The sequence below is a fragment of the Parus major genome, chromosome 3 (genome assembly GCF_001522545.3).
Source record: "Parus major isolate Abel chromosome 3, Parus_major1.1, whole genome shotgun sequence".
Classification (NCBI taxonomy): Eukaryota; Metazoa; Chordata; class Aves; order Passeriformes; family Paridae; genus Parus; species Parus major.
Window position 1 is genome coordinate 60,057,854 of NC_031770.1, and position 12,162 is coordinate 60,070,015.

General features: G+C 44.0%; 1 protein-coding gene across 14 annotated transcripts in view; it reads left to right on the plus strand.

The window, feature by feature from the left end:
* The first annotated feature begins 8,695 nt into the window (after positions 1-8,695).
* Positions 8,696-12,162, plus strand: part of PTPRK (protein tyrosine phosphatase receptor type K) — a 382,222-nt gene continuing 378,755 nt past the window's right edge. For all 14 annotated transcript variants that reach the window (XM_015622199.2, XM_015622202.2, XM_015622201.2 and 11 more), the window contains exon 1: positions 8,696-9,099. In XM_015622199.2, the coding sequence (XP_015477685.1) occupies positions 8,988-9,099 (112 nt within the window). In that variant the 5' untranslated portion in view covers positions 8,696-8,987. The remainder of the gene's footprint in view (positions 9,100-12,162) is intronic.

The window sequence follows — 12,162 nt, forward strand, 5'->3', positions numbered from 1 at the left end:
GAAACCTTTTTTGGGGCTCAGATTCATTCATAATAGCTCCTTTGAGGTGCCTGAGAATAAAAGAGAGCCCTGCTCTTCTCTGGAGTATGAGCAAGAATACACGAGTAATTCTGCCCCAAGAGTAGGGCAGAATACACGAGAATGTGGAGAAAACTAGGCTGATACACTACACATTGCCTCAGGTCTCCTGGAGTAATTTTGAGTTAGGAAGATAATAAACCACCCAAACCCAAGCTGAAGGTGAAAAATGGCCAATCCTTCATACAGAAACATCACCTTGTAAACTGTATCAGTGTTACTACTGCCATCAGTACTATAAAGATGTGAGATTTCTGTTTGTATCCTAAATGTCCCTGCCTAGAAGAGATGGCAGTTTAAGAATAAGCTGGGATAATGCAGAGTCCAACATTAAAATGTCTTGATCTGGTTGTCTAACCTGGAAAAATTACATTCTTGTAGGCCAAAGGTGCATCCATAAGCACAACTCAATCTGCAAATATTGCTGAGAACCTGAGAACTGTGATTTGTTTGAGGGAAGTGGCATCTGGAAGGAGTCAGGCAAGACAAAGGATGTGGGCTTATTTACAGCACATAAAATGATGGTAATGTGCAGTATAATTGTCAAAGATTGTGCAGGTTGACATTGCAGTTGCTTTAGGTATTTTTAATCTGTTCTACTGTCCTCTAGTCTGTCATTGTTGAGATAAAACAGACAGTAATCCAACTCAGCAAAGTAAATGCCATAATAACAAAGAATTATCCCAGCACAGACAGAAAAAAAGCATCCAAGTTCATTATTATTACATCTTTCAGATTATTTTACATAAAATGTAAAGGAATTTTCCTTTGATCTTTACTGAAAGGAAGAGAGTTTCAGAATCCAGTGGAGATACATTTTTAAAACTGAAACAATTGGACCAGGTAAAACAATTCTCTAACATAAATGCTTGAATTAATCTTTTTTTCAAGATACAAAAAAATTCTACAGCAAGCTCCCAGGTAAATGTCACTAATTCTGGTCTACAGTTTTTTTTTACTTTTCAACACTCTCCAGACTCAAATAAAATTATTATTAAATGTATTACAATATCCTGTTTCAGCTTGCATTGTCTTCACCATGTTTTCTCTCAAACTTTTCTGATTTGTTCCTATGAAGTTGTTCTAGAGAAGGAAGAATTCTTCCAGGTATTACACAACTAAAACTGGATATAAGAAATGTAAGCCTTAAATTTAGAACTAGGAAAAAAAAAAAAAAAAAAGAAAAAAAAAGAGAGAAGAATAGAACAACTTTACACACAGCTTCAACATCCTGACATACAGGAATTCAGAGTGAGTCACTTTCCATCCAGCAAAGAGAGAGTATGGTAATTCAACCGTTGATAAACTCTTTGGGCAGAAGGTAGCCTACTTTAGGTAAGATATATACACATCTATTCTTGGATTAGGTAGCCTTTTCCATTTTAGTATCTTATTTTAAAAGTTGAGAATTGAAAACTTCAGCTCTAAAATGAAGGACGATAAAAGCGGAAACTTAGGGCTTTATGGTAGATATCTGAAAGTCACACTGAAATCTTAGAGTTAAAGTACACAAAACTGAGGTAGTAATATTCTAAGAACAACCAGAATATAGCTGTCAGACCCCAGAGACAAAGTCTTTATGAGTCTGTAAGATTTATCTGATGACACTTTCCACTTTTGAAGAGAAGTTTAGTAGCAGACTTATGAAAGACTGTTCTAATAGAGAAAGCTTCTGTGGAGTGACATGAGCAATCACTATACCAGACGTCAGTTATGACTTGTGAGTCTGCTGAGTATGTATTAATGTGTCTTGATTAATTTCCCTTGGGGATGAAATCTTCCTAAAACTATAGACAAGATGGCAACCATGATTTTTTAACAATTGTTTCAGCAAAAGTATTTTCAGAGCATTACCGATTCCTCAGGTTTATGTGAGATGAAGAAATAATTCAACATCTATTTCTCCTTCTAAGAAAGGTCCCTATCACAGCTGGCAAATTCACATCATAGGCTGAAGAAGAGAGGGCTATATTTTGTTTAGCATCTTTTCCTGCCCAGATTTCTTTTCCCTCTGGGTAATATCAGAAAACTTCTGCCAGGTGTGAACTTTGCTTTTCTGGTGGGTGGTCACTGATCAGCTCGCCACAGCACACTGATAGCCACAGATATGAAGTGCATATAGATGGGATACAGTTTTGCTTTCAGTTGGAAGCCAGTGAGACTGCAAAAATAAATATAGTCCTGGACTTAAAATATCTTTAATCATACTCCTATTCCCTCGAGTATGGACTGACTGATTGCAGATTCCGATTTTTATTCCTGGCTATCATTAATATCTGCGAGGGTAAGGTTGAATCATATACTGTGCTTCTTCAGCTTCTTTCTTATTCAAATCGTAGCCATCTCTTGGTTAACAGGAAGAACCTGAATTAATTCCTTTAAAAAGGATAAATGTGCCAGAGCATTGGCTAATGTTTTTTATATTGTCACTTACTCATGGTTGTTTATGCTCAAGGTTGTTTTCTTTAGACCATTTTATATTCAGGCAGACTTCTCAACACCCCCATATGTATCAATTTCCAATTAACAAGAAGAGGTGGAAACAAACATTTGGATCTCACAGAAATTTGGAACACACCACTGTAAAACCAAGAGTTATTACAGGGAGACTAATTGCTCTCCTCCAAGCCAAGCTTAGCTTCCGTTCATTTTGGTAACAGGTTTTACAATAATCTATATAGGACATTTTTGCCTGGATAAGCCAAACAAAATCACTACCTATCCCATCAGATCTGCTCAACATTACAGAGTTCTGAATTACTTAAAATGATTGATAAGCTTTACTTATTTCACTTCAAGATTTCTGATATAGGTCTTCTTTCAGATAAGAGTTCGACAATGTGTGCTGTTGAGGATCTAATGGTAATCTCAACAACGGTATGTCCATGAAGGGAAGGAAGACTGAATTCCCAATGTATTGCATTTCTAAATAATTGATTTTCCTTCAAGCCCCCTTAATAACCTGATCACTGAATGTAGCACAACTGGACATAGCAGCAGTGTGAGAGGTCTTGAGGCTATAGATAACCTGTATGCGTTTACTCTCACTAAATAAATCACACAATCCAAATGAAGTTGTTGAATTTTTTAGTCAGTAAAGGGGCTCATGGTTTGACATTTACAAATGCATTTCAGATGTCTCTTTCTATGAGATGTCTCCTCTGCAACCCCCAAACATCTTAAACTTTGGAAAAAAAGAAAAAGCTGGAAAAAGAGAAATCATAGAATTGTAAAAAGGACCTTAAAGATCATCCAGTTCTAACCGCCCCCGCCATGGGCATGGATGACACCCACCAGACTAGGTTCATCAGGGCCCCATCCAACCTGGTCTTGAACACTTCCAGGGATGAGTCCACATCCACAGCTTCTCTGGGCAACCTGTTCCAGTGCCTCACCACTGTCACAGTAAAGAATTTCTTCCTAGTATCTAATTTAAACCCAGTTTCAGTTTGAAGCCATTTCCCCTGTCCTGTCACTACATATTCTTGTAAGTAGTTTCTCTTCATCTTTCATGTATACTGTTGTCTAGTAAAGAAAGGCCTCAATTAGGTCACTTCAAAGCCTTCTCTTTTCCAGGCTGAACAAACCAAATTTTATTAGCCTGTCTATAGGAGAGGTTCTCCAACCTTCTAAATATCTTGGTGTCACTCCTCTGGACTTGCTCTAACAGCTCCATGTCCTTCCTGTGTCTGGAACCCCAGAGTTGAATGCAGCACTGGAGGTGGGGTCTCACCAGGGAGGAGCAGAGGAGCAGAATCCTGTCTCTGGCCCTGCTGTCCATGGTGCTTTGGATGCAGCACAGGACACAACTGGCTTTCTAGGCTGTGAGTACATGTTTCTGGGTTTTGTACAGCCCCTCACCCACCAGCACCCCCAAAATTATATTTTAGTGTTTCAAGGCCTATTACTCGACAATTCACAAACTGCATGTTTTTTAAAGGTTCTCAAGACAAAATTACCCAGTCCTGCATTTCTTTTTTATAGACAAAATATTTCCATGTCTCTCATGTTAATCACAACATGCTAAGGCTGGGTTAAAGGTGGATGAAAAGTGCAACTTGATTTTGCATCGCGCTGATTTTAAGTTTGTTTCTCTTATCCGTTAACTTTTTACATTTTACTCACTGAATTTTAAATGTGCATGTTTACTCAATTAAGTTACAAGTATATATGTACTTTTGCAAGTCCTCAGAAACTTCTAAAATCTTTCTGGTGTCTCCTTCAGTGGCACAAAACAATGTTTCCTCCTACATTTCTAATGAGGAAAACAAGCATGAAGCTGTGATGAACAGCATGGGGGTAGAAGTTGACTGGTGAAAGGCTTATAGGCAATGTGGAAAGGTGCATTTGCTTAAACACATACATACAGAAAATGTGTAGCAAGAACATGTTTAAAACCAAGTGGTTCTGAGGAATTTAATGCCTTCATAATCACTGGTCAATTAATCACTCAGGTATTCTGAGTTTCAGCTATTAGCTGTCTTCCAGTGTCCCTTGCTTTAGCCAAATAGCATCTTACAGAACAAGACTCTGTTAAAACAGAGACTTTTACAGAACTTTTTCTTTGATATTCAGACAAACTCAGGGACCAGCTTCTTTCTGAGATGGACCTTGGCATGAGGAATTCACAGTACAATGTAATTTTGAAGGGATGGAATTCAGTAAAAAAAATTATTTCAGAACAAGGCCTTGCCTCGAACCTTCTTGAAGGCTTTTCCCATGCTATATTTCAGTTGTCAACTATTTTGTCTGCTCAAAGAAAAAATAAGACAGTATTTGGTCAATAACAGGAAATGTGCTCTTTTAAAAAAAAATCACAGGCTATTTTATCAAAACTGCAGAGATGACAAGAAGACCCAAGTAATATCCTGTCTCTTGAAAGGTGGTGGAAAGTTCTACCCTGAAAGGTGAACATTGCTGCCAGTGGTGGTCAAGTGGGAAGGAGGCCCAGGATGGGAAATTATAGAATGATGAAATAGAATAATAGAATCATTAAGGCTGGAAAGGACTTCCAAAGTCACTGAGCCCACTTTTGATGGAACAAATTGCCACACAGTAATCTCTGTAGTCACACTAGCTTGTCACTAGCTCTGCTGACGGGGCTGAAGAATGTGAGCCAGAGCTGCAGAGATGCCCCTGACACCGGGCAGTTCACTTGTTGCGTGTCCTGGTCTCACCATGTTCCACAAGCAGCTGGGTGAATGTGGGACACTCCTAATTGGGAGGTATTATTCAGGTCCACCTGTGCACACATGATGTGCATCAGTGAATCCCCATACTTTGTAGTCTGCCTCACATTTGCTTCCAAAAAGCTGCTGTATGAGGGGAGGCTGTTGAAAAGTGCCAGTAAGACTCTGTCTTTTGCAATTTTTCTTCCTCTTCAGTCCATGTATTCATGGTTTCTTAAGACAAGAGTGTTGGCTGCTGATTCTCTGTGAAATTAGCATGTTATCAAAAAGTCTCTGTGAGTACTAGGCTTTAAAATAACACATTTAATTGAAATTTGAAGTATATTTCATAGAGGTATTCTTTTTAGAAGTCAAAATACAATGAAACCCCTACCATGGGCATTGTTGGATAACACCAAGAAAACCTCAATCAATACAATTCTCAATATTCTTTAGGATCTCCAACCTTGAAGAGCCGGAACTTCAAGGCCTGGGATCTTGCTAAGGCTCACAAAATAAATGAGAACATTTTCTCAAAGGAAGAAAATGTGCAGAGGGGTGGAAAGTTGGATGGGAGCAGCAGGATAATGAGAATACTTGACTATCTTTTTTTGAAAACTTCCATTTAAATCTCTCCAAATCCCCTTGTGCTCTAGGACAATGGTTAAAGGTTCCTGAAAAAGAAAAGGAAGAGGGAAATATTTTTCCTGGTTAGGAATATGTAATTTACATCTAGACTTTATACTGTTCAAATACCGTAGGAAAAGACCATGTAAGATGTAACTGAAATATTGCTAATTTAAGATATTTTGCTGTGAAATATATTGTGCTAGACATCTGTCAGTCATTACAGATATAATTAAGTGATAGCCTATTTTAAAAAATATGTTATGATGGGCTTAGTAACACACAAAAGCATAGTGGGAAAGTTTTTACTGGGAATGCAAAGAGAAGCATCTAGTAGAGTTTCAGAACCAGTTTCTTGAAATTGACAGAGATTTATTTGGCACTTTATTTAGATGTTGCAATTATTAAGATAAAGACCACACCTTCCTTAAGTTCCAAATAGCTCTCGGACTGGAGGGAAAGATTTTACTGTGATGTGTCTCCATCTTTCTGCTATTATATTAGACTTGCATTTAACATACAGTTAATTATCTCAGAGAGTTTTTAAAAAACATGCAACAGGTAATATAGATTTGCTTATTCTTAATTGAAAATGGGAAAGCAGTAAAACATTTAGAGCTTCAAAAATATAAAAGCTGGAGTGAAAATAAATCCATTCATGTCATATAGCATAAAAAAATACCTCAATCCTGAAGTGTGTTTGTCAGGATGCCAAGTGCAGTAGTACACATAGACTGAACCACACATAGTAGTTCAACAGATGCACACACACCTGAGGGAAAAGTGGAGTCACATGCACACCTCACCCCTACCTCTCAAGCCTAAATTCTCTAGTCAAGGAAAGAATAGCAATCAAAACACTTTTCATTGCTTTTTAATAGCAATGGAATAATGGGAAAGGATAAAATCTCAAGAGACTCCTACTGGAACATATGTAAGCTATCTGGATAAAGCCCAGATGATTGTACATCATCAGTGGGATCCGTCACTTCAGAGAATTATCTAAGCAACAACCTGGAGCTGCACATTCACCATCACCTAACAACCTCTCCCCTGCTCCAGACACGGCAATCAGCGGTGCTGACCATCAGAGATAGCTGCAAGCCTGTCATGGAGGTAAAAGGGGAAGGAGACATCAGTTTTCCTCTCCTCTGCCCTCCCAAACAACTCACGAGTTATCTGGCTTGAAGTCACTTTTACAGTGTTAGTGGTATAGCTCCCAGCATGAAGGCAGGCATTAGATACCCACATACTCCCTCACACCAATATGACTTGGTACATCTTTTTCATTAGCAACAGAAATGGTGATGTATCCTCAGGCATCCAAAGCTGGGCTGGCACGCTTCTTTCTTTCACCTTGCTCAGAAAAATTTCCCATCTGGTACATGGCCCATCCTTCCTGAAATACTGGGTGTTGTGAGATCATCTCACAGAGCTCCCATTCTTCTTGAAGTGCAAACAAAGAGTCAGTGTTCACTGAAGCACATCATTTTACAGTTCAGGGTAAGCATACAAGTGGGTTTTCAGCCACTCCACCCAAATGAAGGACAGGGTTTTCCAGGTGTAGAGTTTTTTTAGCGTTGGGCGTGTGTGAACTACGTGGTATTTTGTATAACACGTTGTGATTCACTTTCCTTTTTTTTTTTTTTTTTTTTTCCTGTGGGAACCTGGGGGCTTGTGGGGCTTAAAGGTAAACCTATCAATTGCCAGACAATGGCTGGAAAGGATTTTGAATCACAGCAAACCTTTGATGAACCTGGATTGAATTTCGAATTTGCAATAAAACCTGGAGTTTCCAGTGGTATCAGGTTCAGTTGTAATCATTATACAACATCTCTAATTACAAGTTGCCACGCAAAAAAATAAAATCTAATAAAAAATAAGTTAAAATAATTTGAGGAGATTATGTTTATTTAAACATAGATTCCAGCACTGGTGACTTTACCTGTTATTCCAAACGCTTTGGGGAGTTCTAAGCTCAGGGAGCGTAAGGACCTGCAGTGCTTTTAAAAACAGAGAACGAGGCCTTTATTATAGGGCATACCTGGGGTCTGGATCAGGAGAGAGCATCCTTTGTCAGAGCCCACGGGTGTCAGAGTGGCACAGCTGCACACAGTCCTGTCTGAAAGGTCAGAAAGTGATCACGCGTGGAAACTGTAGGATAGTGGCAATAGTGTTTATTACCATTCCAATTGAGAACAATGAGCCTTTACTGGCGTTAGGAGCCAGACAAGTGTTGCCAAAGAAAGCAAAAACACGAACCCTGACTCGAGGATACAGCCGGGCTGTTTATTGCGCGCTGATAATGCGAGCGTGGGCTCGCCACTCGATCTATACGGCGTTTCCAAGAGCGGGATGAGCCAACAGATCCCAGCCGAGGCGTGGGGACCTTCCCCCGAAACCAGCGCCCGAGACCCGCCGCCCCCGGCCGCGCTCCCTGCCCCGACCTCCCGCCCCGCCAGCTCGGCCGGCGCCCTCTCCCTTCCGCCCCTCTCCTCCTTCTCCTCCAGACGCGGCAGGTTTCCCTCGGGCGGGAGGCTGAGAGCGGGGGGCTCGCACAGCCGCCTGTAGCAGCTCCTGTGCCGTGCCGTGCCGAGCCGAGCCGAGCAGCGCCGTGCCGGAGAGGGCGGAGAAGAGCCGATCGGAGCTGTGCCGGGGGAAGCCGAGCGGCGCCGCGCCAGGGAAAGCCGATCCGAGGGAGCGGAGGCGATCCGGGCAGCGCCGATCCGAGCCGGTGCTGCCGCCGCGCCTGCAGCAGGAGGCGCTGCCGGGCGCCGCTGCGCCCGCGCCGGGCTGCGGGCCGGAGTCCCACATTCCCCGTGCCAAGTGCCGGGGAGCGGGGGTTGGACGTGCGCGCTCGGCTCCTCCCTCCCGCCCCACTCGCCCAGCAGCAAAGTAACTCCGGAGTACGAGGGGAATCGCTGCCGCCGCCGCCGTGCTCGTCGCGCCGTAGACGGCTGCCCCAGCGGGCGGCCCCGGGGCCAGCGGGCGCCCCTCGGCGCGGGGGTCTCCTGGCGAGGCGCCGCGGCGAGAGGGGCGGTCGAGGTGCGCTCCGCCCGCCGCCGCGGGCCGGGGCAGCACCGGCCTCTTTCAGAAACTTCTCCGCAAGTCGGCATGGGCAGGGGGGCCGGCGCCGCCGCCTCGCTGCCGCTGCTGGCGGCGCTCGCCCTGCTGGCCGGCCGCTCGCCCGCCCTGCTCGGGGCGGCCCGGGCCCAGCTCTCGGCAGGTGAGTTCTTGCTCGGCGCCCAGGTAAGGGCGGGCGGCGCAGCGGGGTCGCGCCGTGCCCGGGCTGCCTGCCGGGAAAGGGAGGGGAAGGAACGGGAGAGGGCTGGGAAGGGTCGCGCTGCTCCGGGACCCGGCTCCCGCCCCGAGGAGCAGCGGTGGGGCTGCAGAGGGGCTGCCCCACACTCCCACTCCCTCCGCTCTGCGGAGCGCGGTGGGCGACCCCCGCGTGTGCGCAGGCTGCCGGAGCGGGGCTCGCAGGGGCGGACAGAGCGTGGGCTTCGGGCACCTTACGAACTCCCCTTCCTCACCTCCTCCTCTTTCTTTCCCCCCGGCCGGCCTCCCAGGTGTCGGCGGGGTTGGAGCTCTTGGCGCCCCTTCCCCCGCTCAAACTTTTCCCGGCGTTTCCCTGCCCGGCGCGGAGGGCGCAGCCCGGCCGCTCCCCTCGCCCCGGGGCGTGGGGCAGGGAAACACGAAGTGCCGCTGGGCACCGGTATCCCCGCTCCCCGCACTAAAAAAAGAGTGGTGGGTGAGAAACGGGAGGCAAAGCTCAGATAAGGTCGGTGTCCGTGTTGTGTAAAAGCCGCGAATTTCTCGCCCCTTCCTCCCTGGCCGCCGAACGCCGCGGGGTTTTGCGGAATGAAAGCCCGCGGGGCCGGGCGGTGGGAGCTGCGGCCGGCGCGGTGGTGAGTTGTTGGCCCCGGGGGAGCCTCGGGGCAGAGAGCGCGGCGCTGGAGCTGCCGCCCCGGGAAGAGGGGGCAGCATCTCCCGTGCTGTGCCGGGGCGATGCGGGGGGCACCGCGGACTCCGGTGCCGGACCAGCACCCCCAGCTGCTCCGCTGTAGTTTATGAAGCAGCCTTCGTTTGCGTGGGGTGAAGCTTTATCATAAACGTGCTCTTACTGTTTGCGACGTGAAGTGTTACGCCAAGGACTCACTGACTGGCTGAAATAGACTTAAGGCTATCGTTTTCCTTTCTTCCCTCCCCCCCTCGTTTGAATTGTACTTGCAGTTGCATCGGGTGCATCAGTTGGACAAGCATTTGAGATCCTTATCATACGATACTGATTTGAAAATTGCCGTTAATAAAAGTATCTGCGCTCTTGAGACTTTAAAGGACTGATGCATAGTCAGGGGGCTTTTCTTCTTTTCCTCCTGGTCCTCCTATAAATTAGTTTTTAATTGAGACTTTTGATATGTCATCGATTAAGAAATATGTTGAAGCAGTGCTGGTCTGAGCAGATTACATCCATCCTCGTGTGTCTAACTTTGGTGTGTTTAATGTCTCTGTATCAGAATTGTAAACTTACGTAAGCACCTACGAGTCCTTTACCAGGGGAAGGAAAATGTACCATCTACACAGCTGGTATGTTGTAGGAACAGCTAAAATAAAATATTCCCAAGTGTAATATCTTTTCATTCAACACCATAGTTAAGTCAGACTAGTGATTTTTGCTTTACTCTTAACTCATCAGACTAATGTTAACACCAGAGGTAACACTTACGTAAAGATTTTTTATAAGCTTTTTCACTGGTGTAAGGAGAGTAGGAAGTTCTGATAACTTGCATGGTCTGTGGTATTTTATGCTGCAAATGTGGCATGCAGCCCATTTTGGAATTGCCAAGTACAAGCAGTCAGGTTGGTACCGTGGGGTATGTGTTAGGTAAGTGGAAAAGAATGTTCAATATCCTTCTGACCAGAGTAGGTAAAGCTTGTCAAGGAGTTGAACAATTGTATCTAGGAACACAAGATTTTATATTTTTTTAAATTTTTTTTGGTGTGTATAGCATGTCAGCAGATAAAGGCTTTAGTTTCTATTGCCAGGGATGTACTGATGTATTGCACCAGTCACAGGTTTGTTAATCAGAGACACTCAGACTTTACTGAAGGTTTAGCGAAATAGAGTTGTTAGTAGCTGGTTCTGTCATTGTACTTGGTTTAAGGTATGGTTCTTAGGCTCTTATTAAATACGTTTGATATCCACAGGTAGAGCTTTTCCCTACTGCATTTGTTAAAACTGCCATGAACTTTGTTTCATTACTTAGTCTAAGCCAGTCTGTGTGCATGTGTGTTCATGATTGTGTAGATGAAACTTCTTTATCCTGGTGTTAGTGGACGCACACGCAAAGGTTTGAGTCCGTAGGTCCCTCCCAGTGAGAGCCTTTCTGTAGCCTCCAATGAGAAGTTTCTCTGGTGCACACTGGAGCATCTGTTTTATACCTAGGCATCTCTGTTGTTTAACATGAATACTGTTTTGCCACCATCTTTCTTTCACTGCCTTCCACCGTGTTTACTGTAATATAACAGCCTGTGCTTTTCCAAGTTAAACTAAACCTAGCTAATTCTCAGCTCCCTTTTTATTAATATTCTTCTTGTCTGAATTGCAAGAATTGAAAACTGTTAATTTTCCTTTGTCATTAGTGAAGGTATTAAGTCAGTCTGGAACTTTCACAAATCTCTCTCATTGTAATTTGATTTTTATTTCCTTTTTATGATGCTCTGTACTACCCCTGAGCATGAACGATAGCAAGATCCAGAATTCTTCATAAAATTCTTCATAAAACTTTGACATGTTTATTAAGGGTCTAATCAAATTACAGGGTATGAATTTTTTGAAAGTTGGCCTTCTTCAGGAACTGTGTGTGATAGTTTGCCGTCTGTTCTTCCTTCTAACATATTCTGTGAAAGCAAATGAGAAGGAGCTGCAGAAACTTAGGAAAAAGAACAAGATACATTCTGTAATTTGTTGCTGTCTTAGAAATTGTACTTTGTATCTTTTCTGTCTCCTTAGCACATAATCGAGACATTGTATCTTTTGTTTTTCTCCCCAGATTTCAAATCAAAAAAACCCCAAGCAAACAAAACCCCAAGCAGCTTCTTTCTGCCCTCCTCCCCCCGCCCCCTTTCCTCCAACACAGCCCTAATCCGCAGTGTAATGTTTTCTGGTCTCTGTAGATTGTTTCTTTACACCGCTGCTTTCCATGACCCTTCAACTTGGGTGCGTGCCTGTCAGAATCTAGGCCAAAATGTTTTGGCAGTGTGTTCTCTGTTGAAGTCTAGCTATTCC